This window comes from Vespula vulgaris, chromosome 2, assembly GCF_905475345.1.
Source record: "Vespula vulgaris chromosome 2, iyVesVulg1.1, whole genome shotgun sequence".
NCBI lineage: Eukaryota > Metazoa > Arthropoda > Insecta > Hymenoptera > Vespidae > Vespula > Vespula vulgaris.
Window position 1 is genome coordinate 8,910,633 of NC_066587.1, and position 25,983 is coordinate 8,936,615.

A 25,983-nucleotide genomic window follows, 5' to 3' on the forward strand; every position below is an offset into this window, starting at 1 on the left:
TCGTTTCTCAGCGCTTTTATCGTTCTATTGTTCGGATATACCGGGTGAGAATGGTCATCATCCGCATCCATACAAACTTTTCGTTTTTTGATTTTACGAAAAATTCTCTTCTACAAAACACTTCATTCAAGTGCATTTAACGTATTTGTAATTTAACGTATGTGAATTTGTTCGTTCTTATGATTGCATCTTAAATACAGCAAATAAGTAGTTACTTCATTCGGGAATAATTCTCGAGTTACCCTGTATTACGAAGCTTAAAGTGACGAAAGAATGAATCGAGTTTCATATAGCTATTGATTAAAGTACGATCGTTCGGTATATCACAGCAAGCAGCGAGGTGAATATTACGTCAAACCATTTGTGGAGCGGAAAACGGAAAACGGTGTTACGTTTGAGGCGGATTCGAATCGGTTGACCGTTGATTCGGTCGAGCGATCGATCGAATTTAATTTCTTATAATTGATAAGATGTAATTAAATTTTTGATGTAGCTTTGAATTCAAAAGAATTCTTTTTCTTCGCGAGACAAAATTTGCTTCGTTTTTTTTTTTGCTACGATTTGTCCAGTAGAAAAGAGGATAGCGAACGACCGATAATAATTTTCATCTATTACTGCAGCGTTTAATCAAATCCTGCTTCTTAACGCGCAGAATAGCGGTGTGTAACCTTTCCCGTTCGAACTTTCAAGGCGATTCAGAGACGTGCGTTGCACAAAGGAATGATCGTTGGCAATAGGTGCTAGTCTTTCGAGACTCGGCTAACCGTTTAAATAAAGAGACATGGAGACAGACAGAAAAAAACGTATCACAGGTACTCGAGAAAAAAAATAGCACTATGATCATTTCGCGTAAACATATGAGAGAAGATAAAACGAGAAAAAAACGATGAGTGGGAATATACCAATATCTCAAATATTTGTCAGAAAATATGATGAATTATTTCTTTTATTATAAAATCGATAGTTCCATTTCTTTTCTATTTCGCTCGTATAAGTACTCGATTTTGTTTTGCTTTTATCAAGTTCTATTTCACAACTTTCTGTCCGGTCTGTATATACCAATAGGTGTATAGATATATGGCACGTTATTACTTGTGGATAAGGTGGACCCAGATAGAATGAACCCTTTCAATTTCTCGCTTATGCCGTAGAAATGCTTTCGGACTTTTCATTCGTCTTCGAAATAAGTTTCGGATTTCGGTATGGTCCCAAAGGAAGAAGACGGCTGCTTCGTTTAAAGACTACGTCAGCAAGAAACGGGATGTAGTTTGTTACTATATTCACGAGCCTTTCTAAGATCATCAAAACTCTACATTCCGGGATTATGACTTCCGATTCTGCAATAGTACGACTTTTCGTAAAACTTAAGCAGTAACTACTTACCGAACTGTGGCGTCTCTCTATTTCTGCCTTCTGATATTCTTTCCTTTCCGTATTTTCTATGAACTTGCCGACGAAATCAAAACCTTTTCAAGAGGAAGAAGCTGTCGTATCCGTTCAATAAACTAGACCACAGACTTGTTTCGCCTTTAAAAAAAAAAAGAAAAGAAGAACGAGATCGATCCTTTTCTTGATCACGAGTTCTCTTTACCTACATTTTTTAAAAAACTAGGCTGGACCGCAATTCTACTCTTTCCACAAGACTTGGGACTCTTTCACTCTTTCTCCATCTCTCTCTCTCTCTCTCTCTCTCGTTTCCATAATCACGTCTATCTAGCAGCAAGCAGGTCTTTGCACCCGATTTCTTTTTTTTCTTTTCTTCCTGGTTCTTTCTTTTTTTTTTCATCACCTCGACCTATCGTAATACGTAGTGTCTCTTGCATTCTTGTGAACCCTGAAACAAACACACACGCACACAGAACCCAAAGGTCGACCCGTTGTGGGACGACCTAACGAGGCGCGATACAATTAAATGCGGGAGGCCTACTTCGCGAGCGATGTACCTTATCCAGCGTTTTTCCTTTCCTTTGGTCGCATTTAATTACCGGCTAGAAGAAACGAGCCTGCTTAATGAGGTTCGATTCTTACGCTCGTGTTATTCCCAGCCGATAGCGCGGATTGCTAATTTTATTAATTTATTAGTGCCAGAATGTATTAGTGTACGTTTGTATATGTGAAAGAAAGAGAGAGAGAGAGAGAGAGAGAGAGAGAGAGAGAGAAAGGAAGAGAAAGATAGATTACAACCTTCCTTCTCTTCTATCGTTTCGTTCCACTTCAGGATTGACGTTCGACCTTTTCTTCCCTCTTCCAAGCATTCCTTTTTTCCACGGAGACACGACCTTTCGATCGGCACCTGCACAACTCGCTTTTCCTCTTTTTTCTTTTCCCCTTCGTCGAATTGGTTAAGAATGAGAGAGAACGATTCGCGTTTCCTGATTTCCAGCTTAGGAAGTGTCCGAATTTAAGTGGTACAAGGCCTCCGAATCGGGTTTCTCGACATATTGAGACACTGAGAAACCTCGTCCTTGATCTGGTACGACCTAATAAGTATTAATGTAATCGATTAAGCTACTTCAAGCTATTTGGAATACTTTCGGTTAAGGCAGGAGGAAGACGAAGGTACAGTTTTTGTTCATCGAGAAATTAGAAACATGTACGACCGTGTCGTTAAACCTTTCGTCAGGCCAATAACATCATTTCTTTGATACTGTGAAACATCGTTTCACTTGCAACGTTAAATGCTTCGAGAGATAAAGAGGAAAGAGAGAGAAAGAAGGATGTACGTACGAGATTCTCGTGCGTAGTCGACGAGTGCGTTTCTTCTTTCACCGTGCTCGTGAAATATCGAGGACACGATCGCGGAGCTTCGCCTTTTACGATCAATTAGAAATCACCAGCGTTCCAGGAATGGGAATCTTGAAGAGTCTTCTTCCTCGCCTTTTGTTCTTTCTTGTGGACTCGAAAATGACGGTCTCTGCTTTTTCTACTGTCAAGTATCGTGTCATTAACACCTCTCGCTAGTAACAAGTCTTCGTATAAGTTGATGCTGATATAATTTGATCACTATCGAACATAATAATGCAATATAAAATATAAGCAATATTTTCGATCAATTATAAAATCGTATTTTAATATCAAAATGGTAAGATTTGAAATAATAACAAATAACTATATTTTATTAAATTATACATTATAAAGGTTTTATATCATATATCCAGTATAATATGATATACGAAGTATTGATATTTATGTTGAATCTTCTGAAATTCGAGCTTTTTTTCTATCTCGTATTAAATAGATCCGATTGCGCGAACAATAGTGATGTTGTACCTAAAATAATAATATTACCTCATTTTACCAGCAATACTCCATTAATCGTCTCGCCGATAACAGCGAGCTGGAGCGTTCAAAGCGACTATTCTGCATTAATCGATAAATAAAAAGCTATCCCCGGGACTGACATTAAAATTCAACGAGATCCTTCATGAGTATCACGAATAAAATGTCGTGAGTACAACCTGCATCGCGATTGTAAAATCAATTTTTTTTTGCTTTAACGTCATTGACAGCATACTAAAAGAATTTCTAATCCTGATCAGAAGATAGAACTTTTCACGAAAATAATTGGAATTCTAATTGAGAAACTAAATATATAGAAATCCGGCGTTTAATAGAACGATATAAACGTAATGAGTTTATCTATCGGAATAACGAGAGTCGAGTCTCAAAAAAGAAATCGATAACTCGTATAAACATGCATTAGTTTAATCCTTATCGTTGACAAAAATTGGGAAATAAAGAGAATGAAATTTTATACGTGCTATCTCGAAACGGCAATCGTCGAATGGAATAATAATTATTTCATACAGGAGGAAAATCAGTAAAAGGGAGAAAGGTACGGTAAACATTCGAAAATTTGCATTTTCGTTATGTTTGCGATTGGTAAACGAAAGCATTTCGCTGATCATAGCGAATGCGAAATTCATTGAGTGATATATCCGTGCGGATTGTCATTTGTAGGATAGACGTCGAATTAGCGTGAAAAAGAAGGAGAAAGAGAAAGAAGAGAAAGATCATGAAAAAAGTTCGGCATCTATATAATTTGGTACGCTTTCGGAGAAATAAAAGGTAGAAATACGATTGAGCTAAACGTCGAACGGTACGTGGGTTCGTGTGAGCGTTAAAATCCAATGCGTTAATGTAATTTGCAAAGAGCAATTGCGTGCCTCGTGACGCTCGTAAAGAAGAGCTCGAGGAAAGTGCCCGTACTCATTCCACGAACTGCTTTCTTCGAGTTTACTCTTACAGTATTCCGTTACACAATGTTTGAACCATTCGACAGAAACGATAGTAGTTTTTCAACGAGAATACTATTCTACTATAAAAGTTTTCTTAAAATTGAGTCATTTCAATAACGAAAGCCATTTAAAAATAAAATTACTTTTATGTTATATATATCTTGTTCCAAATGAAATCTGATTTAGATCGCTTTAATACTTACCTGGATTTACCTAAGAACATATTCGTTCTCGAAGATCGATGGGATGATTTGGAAAATAGACGGGTATCGATCTAAGTCGATCTTTCGTGGATGTTTCAATCTCGCTTACACGACGTGCGCTTATAGGGAAAATGTCAAGGTCGACGTACATCAAGAGAGGGGAGAGGAGACGACGTATAAAGTGCAGAATGTATGGTATCGTTAAGATAAAAATAGTTTCTTCGTCAAGCATGCGTAGGTAGTATAACTCACGAGCTTTATTTTGGTAGCTTGTCATTGTTAAACTTTCAAAAGTGGAGAGAACCTCAAATAAATCTTCGTAAAAAAAAAAACGGAATAATTAAGTTCCCCTCACACGAATTAACATTAAAATCGCATTTTCATTTGGCATTTGTGAATACTCTGTTAGGTTCAAAAACACTTTTTTTTATTGAAGTCTGAATTAAACACTGAATTGAATCCCTTCTATTTAACTTTGATTCTCATAGCGTAAGATTGTAGGAAAAAAGAAAATGTTTTAATCAACCGTGAATTGTTCCGTCTTTCATTTTTCTTTCTTTGGGACTATTCCGAATGTTGAAATTTTTGAGATAGAACTTAATCATTAATCTTTCGTTAGAAGAAGAAATTGTAAAAATAGTAGCGGTTTCTACCCAAGCTCAACTCATCTGACTCTCGGGTAGTACAAGGAAGCTCGAGAAAACTTTAAACCACGTGGTTCGTAAATAAAATTTTTCGTAGGCGACCAGTAAAAGAGTGAAGATTCTTCTTCGACGTGACTTTTACTCTTCGTAGAAAGCTCCTACGCCGAAACTATTTTTCACGTGGCATTCCCCATCTCCACCCTGTTCACCTTCACTCGATTGCAAAGTTTCCGTGGTTTAGGAAAAACGCCACGCTACCGAAAAACTTTCGTAATAAGAGAGACCAACTTTCTGACGTTGCTCGTATACCGTGATGTCGTCGAAGTTTTTCCAAAGTATATGCATATACGTATGAACGTAGGTGAAATCAAGAGAAAAAAGAAAGAAAATAAGAGGAGCTAATCAAAAAATTCTACCTATCATTCGAATTCTTTCATTTTTGGTATTTATTTTTCATTTAATAATTGAACTTCGTTCTTCATTCGTTTTAATTCATTTATTCACAAAATTTGAGATATTAGGAACATAACGAAATGTTTATAATTTTTATTATCGAAATTCCGTTTCAAATAACTTTGAACTCAATTGATCAAAATAAAATAATAATTAAAACATTTTTAACTTCGCAGTTTATCTCGATAGATAGATCGAGGTTACACTCGAAGAAAAAAGAAAGAATTCTCTTCCTTTATAATTCCGATTAGCACAGCACAGAAGAGATAGTCGCATGGGAGATAATTAATTAACACATTTTCCAACGACGGTCGCCTTTTAGGTAGCACATCGAGATGTTCACGTACGTTCGTGGGTGAGCAGAAGATGGTTGGAAAAGAGAAAAGAAGACTCGGTTTTCTTACTTCGCGTGGAAGTAAGATCGTAAGGTTAGAAGGGAAAGTCCGTTCTCGCGCGGCATGCCATCAGCCACGCGTGATGATGATGCCTTCGCGCATTCTGGCTCTCAAAGTGAAAGACAGATCGACGATACGTATATTTATATATAGATATACTATACTAAGAGAATATTTCAGCACAGTTTTGTGCTTTGTGAAAATTCGTGCTCGAACTTGGATGAGATAACTCGTAGAAAGTCCACGTGACGATATTGGATGGCTGTTCAGAACCCCATGCGTCAAACGACAATGGCCGAGTGACCGATCACGAGCTGTATCCCTATCGGAGAAAGTTTCCTTGCGAGGTCTATCTATCCATTAGACATGGCAATTCACTGCAAAGGAGTGAATTCGATAAGTCACGTAACACGAATAATATTTGCTTGCAATTTCTGTGTCTGTGATATTTTATTCTTCACGACTGGTGACAGAAATTTTATTTTTCACGATTGGTGAAAGAAGTTTTGATCAAATTGTATGACGATATTTAAAATATTTCAAAGATACAGTGGAATGACTGACCCATTTAAAATTAAATAAAAAGTTGAAGAATTTTATACTCCAGTTTTTTAAAAAATAAAAGAATATAGAATCTATTGAAACATGAAACCATTGAAAAGCAGACAAAGCAAAGTTACATAAGCTTTGCTCGTGACTAAGAAATCTTGAAGCAAGTCTCCTTGGATCACGGAATCGGTTTTGTTTTAATGGTTACCAACTCCGTATTTTCCACTCTTCTTCTCTCACTCTCTCTCTCTCTTTCTCTTATCTTATCTACCGATGCCCTACGAGTCATCGAGAACGACGAAGTAGACTTGTTCCACCAAGAGAAAGGTCGAGCCCGTATTTATGTAGCTGGAGCGAAAGTGTTCGACGAATACCACCGCCACGGCTGCTACGTGAGATATCCAATCGGATTGGCATCGATTATCTGGGCGATGGAAACGAAATACAGCGGAGTATCATATGATAATACGGGTGGTCATATATCTTGTGACGAATGTTCAACTTTAAAATTTATTTTTATGCAACGAACGACGTTCCCCTTTTTCCGTTTCGAAGAAAAAAAAAAAAAGCGAGAAGATCCAAGAAATTTGGACTTGAGGACAAAGAGTACGATGAAAACGAAGCGTTACGTTCGTAAAGAAGACAGTAAATTTGTCGATGGCTCATGTAAGTTAAAATATTCGTTGACCGTCACCTCGAAAGCACGTTTTTACATTATTCAGATCGACTTTTACCTTTCCTTCTCGGTGAGACGGATGAGAAAGGCTCTCGGTGAAAGAAAGAAAGAAAGAAAGAAAGGAAGAAAGAAAGAAAGAAGGAAGGAAAGAAAGAAAGAAGCGAGATAGAGATAGGTAGGTAGGTAAAGGTAGGTAGATAGGTATATAAAATTCCAAGGAGCAGCGGTGAGATCCTTTGTCGAGGCGTATATCTCGTGCCGTTCGAAAGCCCGCCGCGCGTTCTGGGATCCCAGGATAAAATACACGGGGCAGCGCGAGTAGTAGTCTAGTAAAAGGAGGTGTGGTTATGGTCGAAGCTGGTCGACCTCGTTTAGGACCGGTAGAGGCATAACGCGAACACATGCTCGCCGGAGGAGAGTTGGTCGAAGGAACGAGTATAAATGGGCTCAGGTAATGGGCTGCGTTACGGGAATCAAATTTACAAAGCGTATTTCACTTTTATGAATGCGTAACGAGAAAGAATCCAAAGCTTCCTTGATACTTATTTTCGTCATTTTCTTTTTTATTCTCTCTCGCTCTCACTTCAATAAATTCTAGTATTTTAATCAAAATACGTGTTTATTCCTATGTAAGATTTGAGAGAACATATACTTTCTTTTCTTGTTTTCTCTTTTTATATATTCTTCGTGTGGATTCATCATGTAATTAATTTTTGAAATCGCTTCGTTAACGTTTCGACGATTGAGAGATAGTGAATGAACGCGTTGCAATTTATATTATATTCTTCGATCGTTATTTATCCTTTCATTATTCGGCATAGATTATTAATTGTAGATCGTTCAGTGAGATAGAGAGTCTAGCAGGCATCGTTTTGCCTTTTTATCAATTGCATTTTCTAGTCACAAAAATTAAATATTCTAGCATGGATCCGGTTTACGTTCTTGCTTTTAACGCGAGTTCTCTGTTCTCATGCGGTATGCTCAAAAATATTGCGGTTTCGGTATGTAATTTCAAACCGGTTTGAAATGCAAGCGTCGCAAAAGCGACGCTTGAATTTTCCACTCGCTATCGCGTATCTACCTGCGATTTATATCGGTCATTAACGACGCGTGAACTCGTCCCTTTGTTTTTAGGATCTTGGAAGAAGCTTTGTTCGAATCGATCATTCTCAGTTTGATTTTAATTCGCCGGCCGATACGTTGCTAGTTACTACGAAAAAGGAAATTTATCTTAATGAAAAATAATCGAGGAACTAGGCGAGATATATCTATATAATCGATCTATCATCGAGTTTATTTTCTTTCGAGAAATTATTTTCAAGTTAGTACGTTATCACGTATTTTAATGTAATATTTGATGATGAAAGGATCGTTCAACAATTGGACACGTTCCTTTACTCTGATTTTAAAAATGTCAACGCGTTCGTTCGAAATGCAGAGACTTGTACCTTTTCTTGTACGTTTTCATTGTTTCACCTTCCATTTTTATTTTTTGTACTCTGTAAAAAGAAAAGAGAGCAGTGCAAGAAAAGAGAATAAGTTAATATGCGTAGAGCACTTGTACTTTCTATCCGCTTAATAAAGTTTTACGATACTTGGCAATATTCTGCTAGTCTTTTATCATAGGCTACACCATCGAAGAAAAGGAAGTTCTTAGGAAGTTCCTTAAGATAATTGTATTACTCTAAAAACTTTAACAACTCAAGTTTTAGAAAATACTATTTCAAAAATTTATTGATATTTGTATAAAAAAAAAAAAAAATAATCGTGACGGAAGTACGTAAAATGTAAGTCAGGATAATTTGTATACAAACGTTAGTTCATTCCGAATTTAACGAGAGAAAGAAAAATCTCTAGTTATTTTCACGTCGAATGCTTCGCCTCTTGCTATTTGCTAGTCTCTGAGGAGAAAGTAGAAATATCGTTGCGTCAGGTTTAACTGGCGTCGCAGTACTCACGGATAATTTTCATCGTAAGTACGATTCGTCGGGTAGAGCAAGAAGCATGCAAAAAGCGTCACCTTGGGATGGAATTTTAGTGGTCGGTGGAAGGAAGGTTATACCTTGCTTCTCTTGCAATTGGAGTCGAGTGCGATGTATACTCTCCACCGGCTACAGTTGCACACGATCGCGTCGTTCGATCAACGACGAGCTCTCCCTTGTAAATGTGCGACTATGAATCTCTGGAGTGTCGGGAGCTTTATTCGGACGGAATTCGTTTCACGAACGGTATACCCAAATAAAATATCTACGAAATCGTTTCGCGGTCCAATGCTACTTACGTTTCTCTTCGTTTATTCATTCATTCAATACGGACGCGACTAGAATAAAATCGTGACTTTGGAATTAGAACTTTAGACTTTCTTTGCGTTACAACGATCACACCACTTATTCTACGATCATGCAAACGCAGAAATAATTTACGTGTCATTTATTAATCATAATTATCATTTAATACGATGAGACCGACGAGCACAGTCATCGGCGACAAGAATAAACAAATATTTTTCTTTCGAGATCACGGATCTGCTCGCAATAAAAATGTCGACGATCTTCTGACTTACTCGCAGCCTTTCTTTGAACGTCGCATAATAGAAAAGAAGTCTAAATCTGGAAACAGTACGTCATCCGACACGCTATCTTGCCATTTTCGTTTTTCTTTGATTATTTTTTGAAAAAACGGCTCTCTTTGTCTTTTATCGGATAAGTGACGCGTCGCAAGTAGCAAGCAGTTAATGCCCGACACTATCAGCGACGCAAATTCGTTCGTAAAAAAAAACTTCTGGTATTCGTTCCAATATTCTCTCTCTCTGTGTCTCTTTTTCTATCTTTTTACACGTGACACGTATCACACGAGATTCCCAGACGCCGTACTGTTAGGCATGACTAGCTTTAATGCTCGCAATTGAATGGAAGGCTAACAGTAATTACGGCGAGGGAACGAGGAGAAGCGATCCGCACAATAGCGGGATCGTATATGAATTTTCTCCGCTTTGTTCTTTCCGTCTCTATCTTTCTTCCTTTCTTTTTATTTCTGTCTGTCTCTCTCTCTTTCTCTCTCTTTTTCTCTCTCTTTTTCTTTCTCTGTTTTTTTTCTTTCCTTCTATCTCTTCGTTCGTTTTTTTCCGACGGTTACGTGTTGAACTTTCTTTTTTCCTTCTCTTTTTCCTACTACCGTTCTTTTCTCGTACGTATGTCCGGAGTCAAGTTCACTGCACGAGCCAGTAATTCGTTCGTCCGCTTCTCGTTTATCCGTCGTGTTTCATTGCATCGTGGGAAATGAAAACGGTCTATAAAAGCGTAAATTCCGTTGACGTTCCCAACTCCACATTTAAAATATTTATATTCTCTCCCTTTTTCATCATACGTTATACTTTGTAGTCAAGCAGATAGATCTTGGAACTTACTCGATTATGATAATTCAATAATAACATTATTTTTAATCGCTTGGTGAAAGAGAGAGTGAGAGAGAAAAGGGAAGGGCTCGCATTCAAAAGGGAACGTACGATCAAACGCGTTTTCTTGAGTACTTCGGCCACGTCATCTTTCTGGAATGCGTCGAGAAGGTCCGCCTTTCCGGTCGTTGAGACTAAGAAAACGAGACGGTGCGCGAGACGGAAGGTAAAGAGGCTGGAAGGAAGAAAGTCTGCAAGGCGGATATAGGACGCGTCAAAAGAATCATTCGTTTTCGATAAATATTCTTTTTCCTATTCAAATGCATCTCTTATCAAAAGTTTATGTGAATATGTTATCTTGGAAATTACAGTTTTAAGAGAAAAAAGTTAGAGAGGAAATAGATTATCCGACGATTTAAGCGTAGTAAAATAAATAAAGAACGAAACGATGCTCTGGTACATCGAGTGTATTAAAGTTTCGAGAGTTCATTTTAGAAGGTAAGAACTGTCGGTGGTTGAGTACCCTTTCCAGTACTTTTAAACCAAATACGTAGAAGCGGCTGGCTTTGATCTCTTGAAGCGTGCGAAATGCAGAGAGAAACTCTTTCTTTCTCTCTTTCTCTTTCTTGGTAAGCAAGTTAAACGAAGTTGCTTTTCACGGCTATTCTTACCAGAAATACACCATAACTAATTTCGAGCGTATGCTTCTCGTAATCCTCGGTTCGTGCGATAACGTTGAACGATAAAGCGCACGCGTCTGCTCCGATCGAGATGACGATTATGAGCGGCGCAAAGAGAATCGAGATCTCACGGTCTGATCGTAAACGCTTGGTTAAACATGTGTGTGTTCATTTGTCGAGAACGCTTCGTTTAATGTACACGTAGGTATTATAGTGAAAAGCAATTATAACTTATGTGTTGATAACCGTATCCATATTTTATAGTTTCTCTTTTCTCATATACCTACTTACTTTACGTATTCTAGATATAATTTTTCTTAGAAATATCGCTCGTTATTGTTCCTTATTGTATCTACCAAGATCATAAAATAAAATGGATAAAGATCGTCTCCAGTTAGGCCATTTCTCGAGTACTGTTAACTTCGGAAGTGTATTTGTAACTCGTTAACAACGTGACTGTCAAAATATTGCGACGCGTTGCTCGCGTTAATAGGCTCCAAGAAAGATGTTCCGATGAGATCGTTGGCCTCGGCCTTCTTTTCTCATTCATCCTGTTTGGTTCAAATCCGGTCCAGTTCAAGTTAAGTTTCAAAATAAATAGGTAGATGGGTATATTCATTTTAATGTATGTTGTGCGTGCAACACCAATATATTGAGATATATACAAGTAATAGATCACGTTTCCGTGGTATTAATGAAATGTTTTAAAACTTAAGTATTTTTAAACGAGTTATAATGATAACGAATAACAGGTAAAATAATCAAGTTTCAAGTATAAAATTTAATTTACGAAACAGTAATCGTAATCTTTTGAACGTGGTAATAAAAGATTTCGCTCTTAATGCGAAACCTCTTCGTATTCGATGGAACGTGGGGGATGTAACGGATCATCGAGATTGCGAACGGTACTTTATTCTTAGCCGGAGCACTTGCAACTCGTGCATGATAATGCGACGTTACTACCCGATTTTCTGTCCTTGACGAACTGCTAAAAAGGAGATACCGAGTGAAGAAAAGAAAAAAATAAATACAGACGGAAAGAAATTTATTGTATTTGAATAATTCGGTATGGTTGAATAAGTAAAAATATAAAATAATAGAAAATAAATACTGCTATGCGATTAAAAAAGGAAAAGAGTATAAGAATGTAAAATAAATAGGAAGAAAGAGAAGAAGAGAATGTGTTCACGAATACGATTTTCCGTTCTCCAGTGCATTTTTATCAAAATTGGCATGCGTATCGGTAACAAGAAATTCTTCATGGATTCCGAAAACGCGCTCCGTTGGATTTCGCGTGACTTGTATTTCCGGATATATAGCGGAACGTGACATAATTCTAGTAGTCATAGAAACCGACCTTCGCATCTATCTCTCTCTCTCTCTCTCTTTCGCTCCGTTTATCGATTCTACGTCATGGCTCACGACGTACGAATCGTTAAGGGGGAATTGGCAAAACGGTAATTAATTTGATTGGTGTAACGTGTTCTTGCACACGATGAATAAAAACCATCTTCGACTCGATCATTTTTGATACTTAATTTTTAGAGAAAGCAGTCTGCGAAGGAAATAACAGTTTATCGTCAATTTTATGTTACTTTCCAATACTTAATCCAGCAGTCACTAATTCTAACTCAATAATAAATTTTTCTCTATATTTCATCTTCAAGGAATTATAAAATACATTAGATGAATGTGCGAATTCACGTTAAATTAGTTTAAAAGTCAGTACGTTAAAACAACTCTTTCTTCTTTGCTATCTTTAATGATTTGCAAGCTCGTTCGTTTCTCAAAAGAGAATCGGTACTCGCGTATCGCTCGTCAATGGCGGGAGTCGATCTGGCAAGCAGGTCGGAGGAATAAAAGCGAGAACCGGAAGTGAGGCAATTACTCAGTCGAGCGAGCAGCTCAGGTCAATTGTCCTGATTGCATTCACGGTGGCTGCTGTCGACAGGGAAACGTAGACGAGACGCTTGGTTTGAAGCCTATGAAACGAATCGTCAACTATCGTGTCTTCTATTTTTCTCTTTCTCTGCCCTACTACTCCCGTCTTTCTCTTTCTCCAACTCATAGGTATCTCATGTTTAAACACGATAAACGAAGAGAAATTATTTAGTTTCGTGATAAAAACTACTTGACCGTGATGTTTACATGATCTAAGAATAGAGCTAAAAATAAATAAACAAATAACTAGGTTATTTTTTAGTAGATACAATGTATTTTCTACAAGAAATTTGAACGCAAAAGCGGCGAGGTACAGACGTGTTGAAGTTCAACGAAGTTTTGTTGCTTGCGTATTAAGAAATGCCACATCACTTTTTCTGGCGAAAGGAAATATTTCCGAGGTCAGCGTTCCGGCATGTAACCGAGAAGCGCTTCGATCGATGCCGGTATATGATAATGTTTCGACTATCAAAACGATTTGCTTACAACGCAACTGGTTTATATTATCATCTTCGTCAGCACTGAATCGACGAAAATATTAGTGGAGTGAAAAGTGACTCTACGTTTTCACTTTTTATCGATATGATCGAATGAATTGCGAAAAGCATATTATAAATAGCTAAAGAATAAATCCTAAATTGATGGATTTGTGATGGAGTTGGAACATGAGGCTGACAAGGAACACGATAGTTTGAAACTGCAAAAGATACATCGCCGTTTACAACAATAGAGATGTTAATGAGTTAAGCGTGTGTCTGTGTGTGAGAGCGAGAGATGATTTCGAAAGAGACGAATAGACGGAGGAGGCATCGTCTGGATCGAACTATGTGAGGCCGCCGAAATAGGAATACATGGAATTCGCATCGCGTATCGGAGAAGCAGCAGCGTATCTTTATCTTCTTTCTACCCTTTTTCTTTCTTTACTCTTTCTCTTCGATAAATATATACTTGCGGAGATATTCGTATAGCGTTATTCTTTCACGTTAGAACTATCCTCCCATTTCGCCCGAATCCAAAGAGAATTGATTCTATTTTATTTGTAGCAAGAAGGATTCATTGGTTCATTCTGAATGATCGTGAATTTCGAATTTTACGATCATCTTGTCGGTCTTATTTTATACGAAATATCTTTACGTTCCTATTCGTTGTTTGATCGTTATTATTTATTCACTGAAGTTTAAAGCAGCCTAGACACGTAGAGTTTCACAAAATTGTAGATGCAATCTGTACGTGCACCAAAACTAAATGAAACATGCAACAGAGTCGTTTTGGAGAATGGTAAAGAGTATAGACGACTGCGTATCGAGAGCCGAACGATCGCTAATTCGCCTCTTTCCTTTCAGAGACGATGATGTAACGGGACTTTCGCTGTCGCTGCAGTGAAGCAACGATGTCCGCACAATGCAATCGCTTCGTGCAGAACGCTTGGAAGAAGGAGCTCTGTTCGAATTGCTTCAAACCGAGAGAGGAACACACATCGAACGAGGACGCACTAAGGTTCAACATCGAAAAGGCTTCCTCCAATCTAAAGGCCGACAGTTTCAAGCTCCAGGTAGCTACGTCGTGAGCGTTGTTTTTTATTTTCGAGAGTGAGAGAGCTGCTCGTTTTAATTCGACAGCCTCGATGTATCAGGCCGTGTATACCGTTCGATCGACCAGTACAAGGTCGACGATCGAGAGTATTAACGATCGTGCCAACTGAAAACTGGGTTGCTCGCAATTCATAAATGCTTGGACGAATAACCGGAAAAACTTGGCGTATTCCTGGCACCTGTCGCGTCCGGCCATCGTTGGAACGAGCACTCGAGTAAACGGGATTGGTAATGCAACGCGGGGAAAAGACAAGCACTTGCTAATAGCGGAATCGGCATAACTCGCTAATAAATGTTCGTTATCAGACAAGACGTATTGAAAATTATCGCAATAATTACATGGATCGATAAAACGAAAATTGAATCGGAGAGTTACATAGAAAACATTAAATCGTTACGATGAGTTAAAATAGTTGCGACGATGTAATTAAATGGTCGATAAAACTCGTAACAAGAAGAATTGTAAAATCGAATCTCGTCTCGAAATACACCTTCCGTTCGTTAACCGAGGCCGTTGCTACTAGCAAGGGTTGTGTGTTGCGAGTGTAAACTCACTGGAAGTGGGTCGTCCAAGTGAAGAGTCTCGTTTAAAATCAGTATCTCATACATATACATCGGATTGTTGTAGTTCGCGCGCGTATGCGTTAGAAAACTTTAAAAAAGCAACAGGCCGAGCGAGTTCCCATCTTTTTTTCATATACTACTCTAACTGTAAGTATCTATATAGTTACGTAGTTGTGAGTGTATGGCCATCGTGAAAGCGTTCGTCGTACGCTCGAGGCCGACGTGGAATTAAAATCGACATTAATGCGAAATTTACCCTCGATTTACCTCTCAACTGCTACACAATTATAGAGAAATTACGAAGTTCTAATGGATTTCGTGGAAAATACCGTTTAATTCATAAATGGAACTGCAAATAAAGTTCGATCGAGTGTCCTCTCGCGATTTTTACGATTGAAGTGGTACCGATAAACGTAAAAAAAGAGAGAAAGATGGTGTCTCTTGATCAAAGTCAAATTTTATTGGCTTCCCTGTGGGAGAAAACTTTAAGGAAAAGTTACTCTCTTTTGGCAGATATCATCAGTGGTCACGCCATGGATTTTAAGTCGAACCAAACTTTCATTTCCTGCGATAAGGCGAATAGCCGTATTACGTATATCGTGGGCGATGCTCCATCCGACTTTCTAACAAGATTTTCTTTCGACTCTAATCAGCCATAAAGTCTACGTTGCTAATGACAAGAATAAATTTAGAGACTGAAACTGCTCCGATTCCGGCAAGAATTTTTAGTCGTACGTCATTGTTAGATTTTTATTGAGTTCCATAAAACGTCTAGATAAGTTATTAAATGAATCGCATAGCGTGGGAAAAGCGTATGGGCACTTTGCCCGTATACTACGTTAAAGTCCGGCGATTCGCGATCTCTCTAATGAGATTTCAAATTATTATCCAGTTTTCCGCATGAAAATCCGCTGTTACGCAATCGACGGTATCAATACGATTATACTTGAAATACGATTAAAATATAATCAAAGAAGTATGAGAAAATTTATATATCTTTTCTCATTTTATCTTTACATGAACTAATTTCTTTCTCGAAAAGTTTTCTCTTATTGTTAAAGGAAAGGAATGAGATCTAATATAATTTCGTGACATCGTGTTAAATCGTTTAATGATCTTTTTTTAATTTTTATGTAATCTCCAGAGTATCCTGAGAGTAAAAGAGTCGACGCAAAAGGATCAAAGGAAAAAGAACGTGGCCTTTCCGGAATCCCTAACGGAGGTGATCGGTTATGGCGGCGATGACTTTCTATCCGACGATGAGGAGGACGTCGAGCAAGTGCTTGTGGACTCTCTGAACGCGGAAGAAGATGCGATACCGGACAGTGAGGAGGAACGTGCTTTGAGCAATCTAACCCGCGCCAATACAAACTTCAATACCGTTACTGCGAATCTTAGCGAAATCATTCCTACAAACGAAATGAACAAATCCTCAACGACTGCGGCAGCATCGACAAGAACATTCGCTTCATTGATGCTCGGTAGGATTCAAAAGGACGCCGATGGGAGAAAAACGACGCTCTTGGTATCCGTTACTCCTTTCGGTGGAGATGAATCTTTACCGACTGCTAAAAGGCCAAGTGATCGCAAGATCACCGTGAATGGTTTTTCGAATGTCACTAAATCCGCCACTCTTAATAACTCGATGGACTCGAAAAATGAGGTGAGTCGAACCGAAGGATGTTCATAATTATGAAATTTTTAAATGTCAATTGTATATGAAAAATATAAACATATTTAGAAATATAATCAATCTTTTTTATTATATCTTTGCCAAGTGAAGTTGACGCAGTAAGATATCGTTTCGATTCTATACTGCTTTTCACTCGGTTGGTCGAACATTGCTCGATTGACCCGTACACATTAGAAGTGGTTGTGTTGGAACAGGTTGAGATCTATATTTTCTTGTTGCACCGGAAAACGCAAGTAATGTTTTAACTTTATATACTATGTCGGCTCGATTATTTTTCATCATTATGAGTTAACAGGTATTACGTAAAATGTTCCATTACTCTCCATATCTTCGTTTGTGAAGTCAATGAGATATATCAATAGTCACCGTCATTCATTGTTACGTGTATTTGTTAATGCAAGAATGTACTAAAAGAAAATTTTTGATTAAATCGACGATACGACTTTCACAGATTACCTTGAAGACACCGAAGAAGATCACAGTTGATCGGAAAGATGAGAAACGCGAGCAGGGTACCGACTCTTCGAAATTGGAGAAGATTATGGACATGCCGTTGATCACTTCGACAAACTTGATATCCGTAATACAGAGGAGCGAATCGACGGAAACCGACAATACCATTGTTAGTATCGCTGATAAGAATCTCGAGAATGCTACGAATAGCGCAGAGTTTGCTGTAAAATGTGAAAAAAAATTAGCGAATATTTCGCGTAGTCCAGCTATCAAAAAAACAGACAATGAAAAGCCAAAGATCGCGATTCAATTGATACAAAGTAATAATAATAGTAATTGTTCGAACTATGAATTTTCGAAGAACGTCGAGAAAGAATGTTCGAAGAATGGAATCGAATTGAGCTTGACACCTTTGAAAAAAAACGAAGAATGCGAGGAGGCTGCGGAAAGCGATAGACCGTTAATCCTTCGTGGTAAAGAGATTAACAAAATTACCGTTGTGGGTGTAGATGATAAAAAAATAGAAAAAACAGGTTCATCTGAGGCTACCGTAGAAAAATTTAATTTCAAAGAGAGTCGCGAATTGGCCGGTGAACCTGATGGTAAAGCCGACGAAGAGGAAATTATGGAACCACCGGCTTTACCAAGGAGTCCGCCACCTATGGAAACCAGGCCACTGATTCAAGGTGAAACGGATAAAGTCTCTCTAATCGCTACGGAACCGAGGCCGTCTTTTCTTCATGGTTCTGTCAGTATGGACGCAAAATCGAAACCCGTGGTACCTCAAAAACCGTCGGCGTTCGTTGGGCCAAAGTCTATTCTACCGGAAAGTGAGCCCACATGCGATATTAGTAGTGCCAATGTGAAAAGGATCAACGCTAATTACGTTTTACCACCACCGTCGGTACAAAATGTTACTAACAGGACACTTCCGAGTACAGGTTGGTAAGAGTTGATTAGTTTATTTTCTATAGATCAATAAGCTATTATTTTGACGATTTCTTTCACGTATGTTAGGTACAGTTGTGTCACAGATTCCAAATTCAACGAGATACATGACCAAGGGCGAAGTGGAGAATTCTTCTTTAAATATCATTGGACGATCCGTTGCGACGAACAAAATAACGAAGGATAAAATGGAACGAAACGATCAAGCTAATCACAGAACAAGCGCGTCTATTTACGAATCGGCCAAAGAAGAGAAAGCGATTTCAACGAATGGACGTGATATCGGCGAAGGTACAGATGCAGAAGAAGATGGCTCGGAACCAACTCGATTGGTAAACAGTAAAAGAAGAATGGCGCCAAGACCGCCAGAAGTTACGGAGGATCTTCCAACAAGTTCGAGCTTGTTTGCGAGAAATCCTGGTGCGAATCTGAAATCAGATTCGCCGGTTGTACGCGAAAAGGAGAAGAGGGAGAGAGCTTCGTCTTGTAGCCCAAAGTTTAGGAAAGCTGTTTGCGAAGCACCGGATCCAACTGGTTCCTCTCAATCGAATGAGTCCTCCGCATCTCCGAGAAGGACTATATCCTTGTCGCAGGATAGTTTGACGAACGGATCGGAAACAAGAGAGGGAAAGAAACGAGGTAGATCGAGATTCTCACTGAAGAGATTTCTCAGAATGGGTTCGAGAAAAGACGTCGACATGACCAGCGGGCACGCTTCGAATTCACGACTCGATGAAATACCATCGACACCGCAACCGAAACTGCGCTTAGAAATCATTCATCCTCTTGAGCTCGACGGTGCTGCAGTCGAAGTCGTGGGAAACGATAGAATCAGCAGGATCGGTGAGGATCAGACGGATTCCTGCGGTTCGAGGAGCGAAGCCACAAAGACGACACGTTCTCCCAATGGTTCTCAACAGTATCCTTCGACTGGTAAGCTTTCTCAATCGTAACGTCTCTCTTTTCAATTGATTTATCTAATTAGTACTTTTTCCCCTAAAAAGATCGGAATTTAATTCTATTGCAAAAAGAGTAGGAAAGGTAGAACTCTATTCATCCCAACACGCGTTAAAACTTTTTCCTATACTTTCTTTCTTTCGTCCAAATATCCTGTCCTTTTAAAAATGTGGATGACGTGAATTCCGATAAAGATCTTGAATGTCTGTTCACAGTTAGACCAGGAAAGCCACCACCTCCACCGAGGAACCAATCTTTGGAGAATTGGTCTCGAGCAGATCAGTCGAATAAACCGATCAGACCGCCGCCACCACGTGTCGAAACGAAACAACAATTTTCGGATAGAAACGAAAAATCAGTAGGCAAAATGACGACGACGACGACGACGACAATGACGACTGCGCCGTCCTCTTGGCAATCGTCGAACGCATCCTCGGCCAGCTCAGACTTGATTTACGCGAATCTGGGTAAGTTCAGACCTATACAATGTAACTAATGTGACTCGTCGTGGTCTTTTCACGCGAACCCTGTGAATGTTAACAGCCATACTCATACGATCCCTCGCGTTAGCCGCTTAAACGTACGAAAGAGTGATGCGAAAAACGCTTTTATTATTGGTAGATTTTTTATCTCGACGATACTATTTTTTTTTTATTTTACTTAATGATTGTTCGAGTCGAACGAGATCTTAACAAAATTATTGTTCAAACTATACTCTTCTTCTCGGTACTCGACCATGTTCTTTTTATGTGTCGCGAGATGAGTTAATCTTCGTACGCTTTTATTCTTAAGAAGCCATTACTAGTAGTTCGCAACGATAAATGACTATGTCTAGTGAGAGAGAGAGAGAGAGAGAGAGTTCGTACGTAAAATAGTTCATAATATTCTGTGATAGATATATACACATATATATAAATATATATGCATTCTATATCTACATACATAAATATATCTATATATACGTACGTATGTGTATGCGTCGTATGTCGTGTTCTTACGATACTAAAAGTCGAAAATCGATGATTAGCACGATCAAAAGCATATGCACGCTATCTGTTTTTTTTTTTCACTTCATGGTGACGATGTTTGCGACGAAGAAGAGTTTGAGAATGGCTGGCTTTTGTTAGATAGACTAGCGTATCAATTTTCTTTTTTATGCAATAATGTTCTTCCGTGGTATTGTAATCGACATAGAATCTTGTACATACTTAAATACATCGAAGATCAAGAAAAAAAAAATAGAAAAGAAAATAAAAAATAAAAAGATAAATAAATAAATAGAAACAGATAAAGAAATAAATAGAAAAATAACGAAGAAGCCTGTAATATTATTTGACGTTTTGTGTTTTTTTAAATAAACATATTTTTGCCTGAAAAAGACATTGCAGAGTCTTGTTTTCCTTGGCCAAATCAACCAAGACGTTCTTCTTTGTTGCGTTCGTGTCACCTTTCTTACCTCCTTTTTATAATAGGTATCTCGCTTGGTTCTCGCATTTCTGCGTGTAGCATTTCGTTTCGTAAAAACAATTCGGCAATTTATTAATCGAGCGGGAGAGCGAAATGGTGCGCAATGCGCGACGTCCGAACGCCAATGAAAATGGAGCCAAGTTTTTGATATCGATTACCTAGGATCGTAGCTTTGGCCTATATAATTATTTTATATCATCTATATCGCACAAAACAATCTTATTTCTTTTAAAAGAACTATATTTTTTAAGTATTCTCAATGTATTTTAAATCATCCGTTAATAAGATTGACGAATAGATGACGATCCGATACACCTTTGACTGGAGCATCGTTGTAAAAGTGCTTAAAGCTTGCAAGATAATGTTGTCTAAAAAAAAACATCTGCAAAAAATATCATCAGTTTCGCCTTTGAGCCATCTTTTAACAACAGCGTTTGTGTTACGCAGAGCTCTTCTAACTGACGCTGGGTGCAATTAACGCCGCATGCATTGATTAAATACATCAGCATCGTGTTCACTGGAATTAGATATTTAGGTACAAGGAATGTCTGCTAATTTCAACATCTCCCAAATTTTCTCAATCGTAGCGCTATCCTTAAAGCGGTACTTATGTCTGCCGTTCATATCCGAAACCTTAAAAAACTGAAACTTTGTTTTTTATTAATATCAATAATGCGATAATATATTGTAAATCCTCTTGCATCTTCGATAATCACAAATTCGCCATAACGGTGTCAATGTAACGACTAATTCATTATTTCTCTGTTCATGTCATACACATGCACTTGTGAAAAGAATAATAATAAAAAAAAGAAAAAAAAAGACTTTTGAAGAAAGTTTCTGTATATCGTAAGAGAATTTCACGATACATTGTGCCTGTGCCTTGTCATTTAATTCTTGCTGACGACCAAATAGGGTTGCGTTCTCTCCGCAATATAGAGTATGTAATACATACATATATAGATATATACACGAGATACATAGATTAGTGTTGAATGTACGACCGTTATGCGGCTAATACGCTAGTTACTTGTAGTAGCTAGCCTGTTTTGTGACAATGCCTTGTGTCTTGTGGTACTAACCCGTGGCGCTTGACGATGGCGGACGTGCCTGCAGCAGCGGAGGATGTTACAGGTGAGGTACGCAGTGCCCTGGCACCCTCGAAACCTCAAAGAACTGCCAGTATGAGGGACCAAACAACATCCCAGCCTTTGATAAAGAAGCACGGCTCTTCGTCCCAAAATTTGAGTCTAAACGATTACGAGACAACCGCAACTATTACACCACCAACTTCCGATTCGCTGGTAATGAAAATCAGCCAAAAAGTATTCAGTCATTTTTTCAATTATTTTTTTCAGAAAACGTTCATTATTCATTCCCGTTTTTTTTTTTTTAAATCATACGCTTCAATTATGTTGTACGTTTTTTGTAAAAGATTAAGTCGAATGAAATGTTTTCATGATATAGATACCTTTTTCTCAACATAGACAACGAGACATCAGGTTTGAACTCGTTTCAGACGTTGAACGATAGCCACGTCTACGAGTGTTTGTCCAGCTCACCGGAATGCGACTCGAGTCTAGAACTACGTCATGGCAACGGATCCCATCATCCCAGCTGCAAGCGGAAATCCGACAGCAGTGTTATGGATCCAGGCGTAGAATTCAAATTCCATCACCATCACCACCATCATCATCATCATCAACCCTTCCTCAGGTCAACATCGTTACCCTACTGCGGTAGCGAAACCGAAAGCGAGCTTTACGCACCGTATACTTTTTACACTGGTGATGAGGTATACTTTTGTTTCACCGTTTTTCCGATCTCGTTTCGTTTTTTTACCGAATTTCGCGCACAATAAACTTTTGTTTGTGTGAAGGGTGTAGAATGTGTACGGGAATGCCAGGAAAAAGAAAATATACGGCACAAAATAGAGTTCTATTTATGAGTTAATCCCAACAAAAAGAGAAGAGATAAAAACAATAATAGATTTGATAATAGTCATAGAATAATGGAAGAGAAAATAGAGAGATTTACTAAAATGAAAGTGATGAAATTATCCTTTTGAATGTTTCAAATAATATATGACAGGAAAGCATATAGTGTTGTTTCTAAAATGAATTGCTTGAACGTGCAGGGTGCAGAAGAGGATCAAGATTGGAAAAGCAAAGATGACGAGCTGAGGTTGAATCAATTAAGACAGCGAAGAGGACGTAGCATCGTTCATCGAAGTCTAGAAGATAATTATGGCGCTGTTGTCGTGGCAAATCACGAGGCGCTTGCACAATTTGTCGAACAAGTAAATTTTCTAAAAAAAATTATCAAAGCTTTTCTTTTCTTTTTCGATTCGTACGAAATAGAATAACGAAAGAATGTAAATCAGTTGCAGGTGAACCAAGTTACCCAAGTACCTGTAAGTCTTCGTGCCTTGAAAAATTCGAATCCTCGTCTTCGCGATTTCACCATCGACACGAACACGTCCGTTTTCATTGGCAGGCGAATATTCTGCTCGGCTAGTTGGAATGAGCAAAACGTCAGCCTGTGCATCGCATTCGATCAAGCGATGCACGTGTCGCGAAAGGAATTCTACCTGGTGCCAATAATTGAGTTCATAGAGACCGTGCCGAAAGAGATCTCCGAGCGAGTCAGTTTATCCGTCGGCAAGGACATGGAAGGTGATTTATTCTCTATTTCCTAGAAAGAATATTCGTCGAAAGAAATTTCTGATATTAAGAAAGAAAAATTATTTTTTGATCTTTACAAAAATTTACGAGCATAAAAAACACATAATTTTAATATCGATTCATACTTTAGATCGTACTTAAACATTTGAATAAACTATCGTTTGTAATAGATCTTAGAAAATAATATTTGAAGTAAAGATATATTGACGGACAATGTGATCAATTCTCTTACAGCGGCGATCTCGGTTTTCCCACGATTACAAGTGAGTACGGTTCAAGCCTTTGGCTTAGCCACGAAGGATTCCCAAGACGAAGGTGCGACAAGAGAGTCCTCGTTCGTCTTACTTCAGTTCGTTAACGCCCTGAAAAGTCTTCAAGCACGAGGAATCGAAGAATCCTCGAAAAGTCTGAGCAACGTGATGCTTTGTCGAGAAGATAAAGACGTCTGCTATCGACTTTATTTGTTGCAAGGGTCGGTAAATCTCTTTTTTTCTGTTTGTCCTTTAGAAAATATTTACTTGTTGCAAAATGATGACAGCTATTGTTAAACGACTTGCTCCGCAGATTAAATGTGGATACGTGCGACGTCAGACGAGAAGAAAAGGTCTCTTTGTGTCAGTGCGCTTTGGTGGCTCTTCAACAACTACACTTGACGAAGAGACTTCCTCTCGTGCAGGAATTATTATTACGTGAAAAAGCAGTTACTCTTTCTCAGGTACACAAAATAAATTTTTTGCCTTGGAGTTTTCATTATTACAGTACGCTTCTTGAATGCATTTAATACGATTCGACAATTTTTTACTGAGATATAATTTATTGCATAACCTGATTCTAACGCATACATCTAAATTTAAATGAATAATCAACATTTTTTATATTATCGTTGTCAATAACATTAATTGGGCAGGTGAAATCTTTGCTCGAGTTTACTCTTTGGGGTCCAGCCGATGTCACTCTTGGTGGACCGCGCGAAAGGGAAGTAGCTCTTCAAAGATGGCTGGACCTTGAGAGAGCAACTATTCTCCACGCTTTGGTAAGAACGCGAGCACCTTTGACGATAACCGACGAATATCAATTGCTATTTTTGGTTCGCACCAGCGCGAAAACAATGTGCGAGGCATCGATTTTATTGGACGAACAGCGCAATCGTTTGTCACGAGTCTGTTAAAGTATATTTATCTCTTCTATGTAATTATTAAATTATTTATCGAACGATTGAAATTTGAGATAGGAAATATCTATTTCATTGCGAAGTGTGAATTGCGTTAATATCTTAAGTTTTTAAAGCGACAAAAGATATGCACTTAACAGTAGTCCAATGATTTTTTTATATATGTTTTATTACACTTGATTTTCTATTTGTAAAAGAGATTTAAGAATTTTCTCTTATAATTAATACATTGTAACATTTGTAATAAGATATGATTACTATGCGACTACTGTTAAATGTGTCATACAATGTATCTAGATCTGATAACAAATATACTAATTTAGTATATTTAATATTAATAATTTAAATATTCAAAAATACGTGCCAACATTCGATCAAAGCGTGATAATGCATGCTTGACTTATCAAATTTTAACAATTTATATCGATAGTCTCGTCTAAAAGTTTATTTAATAAGTACATTAATTTTGATCATTGTTAATTACTTCAAAAGTAAAACAAGCATATGATTGCTGGAAGTTTTATTTCATGCAGAACAGAAAGTTTATGCTTTTTATACAATCTAATATAATGTTTTTTATAATTAGACACCTTTGTACAAAGAATAAGTGCCTTCATTGTAATACTCGTAATAAAAGACCAATTTTGTTAGGTTATTCCTTTCATTAGGTATCCTATTCCTAAAATGATGATGCATGCAACGATAAAGAATATTAAAAAATTAACAATACTCAAATTGAATGAGATTATTACAAATATTAAGAAGATAAAACTTTTATTTTAAATGAATGCATATATGTATCATTTACATTTATAAAAATTCACGCGTTCATTCTGTTTTATTTTGCACAATATTTACTTTTGCATAAAAGTCGAAAATGTGTATAAAAATTGGTTGGGGAAGATGGACGAGATTGACGTCGAGAGAAGAGAAAAGGGTGAAACGGGGCCATTTATTCGTACGGCGAACTCGCGCACACGAATGATATGAAAAAAGTTTTTAATTAAACTTTATGAATTTTACCTTGTAAAAATGAACGTCCATTGCTAAGCCTTGTGTCTACATCAAACGTATATATGTACTTTATGTGGCTTAAAAATATCGGAAATACAGTTTCATGCGTGGTAATTTTAATTAATTTACTAACATGATGTCTATCGTTTTTCATTTTATGGTAAACACTTATAGAGTACAAGAGAATTTCTTGTTTGCGAATCGAGAAGCGTATAACGCATAGAATGTCCGATCGAGAAGCATAAATATATCGATTCTCTATGTCCC

The 25,983-nt window shown here is 37.8% G+C and overlaps 1 protein-coding gene and 1 long non-coding RNA gene across 6 annotated transcripts in view; one reads left to right on the forward strand and one right to left on the reverse strand.

Annotated features, from left to right (window-relative positions):
* LOC127061574 (uncharacterized) overlaps window positions 1–25,352 on the forward strand; it is a 42,157-nt gene extending 16,805 nt beyond the window's left edge. The window contains exons 2-13 of one of the 3 annotated variants that reach the window (XM_050988627.1): window positions 14,517–14,725; window positions 16,474–16,992; window positions 17,474–18,416; window positions 18,493–19,356; window positions 19,596–19,847; window positions 21,964–22,151; window positions 22,367–22,642; window positions 22,985–23,146; window positions 23,219–23,522; window positions 23,766–24,003; window positions 24,096–24,246; window positions 24,439–25,352. In XM_050988627.1, coding sequence (XP_050844584.1) covers window positions 14,564–14,725; window positions 16,474–16,992; window positions 17,474–18,416; window positions 18,493–19,356; window positions 19,596–19,847; window positions 21,964–22,151; window positions 22,367–22,642; window positions 22,985–23,146; window positions 23,219–23,522; window positions 23,766–24,003; window positions 24,096–24,246; window positions 24,439–24,699 — 4,320 coding nt within the window. In that variant the 5' untranslated portion in view covers window positions 14,517–14,563 and the 3' untranslated portion in view covers window positions 24,700–25,352. The remainder of the gene's footprint in view (window positions 1–14,516; window positions 14,726–16,473; window positions 16,993–17,473; window positions 18,417–18,492; window positions 19,357–19,595; window positions 19,848–21,963; window positions 22,152–22,366; window positions 22,643–22,984; window positions 23,147–23,218; window positions 23,523–23,765; window positions 24,004–24,095; window positions 24,247–24,438) is intronic. The other 2 variants (XM_050988629.1, XM_050988628.1) reach the window with 2 other exon arrangements.
* On the reverse strand, window positions 565–7,015 carry LOC127061578 (uncharacterized). 3 transcript variants are annotated; one of them, XR_007780903.1, is made up of 4 exons: window positions 4,442–7,015; window positions 2,728–3,003; window positions 1,596–2,480; window positions 565–1,527 (listed from the first exon to the last, which is right to left on the reverse strand). It is a non-coding gene; the product is annotated as an uncharacterized LOC127061578 (long non-coding RNA). The 3 variants fall into 3 exon arrangements; XR_007780904.1 differs by lacking the exon at window positions 4,442–7,015 and having other exon boundaries at window positions 1,596–2,061; window positions 2,185–2,480; window positions 2,728–3,053; XR_007780902.1 differs by lacking the exon at window positions 4,442–7,015 and having other exon boundaries at window positions 2,728–3,053.
* Window positions 25,353–25,983: the final 631 nt, after the last annotated feature.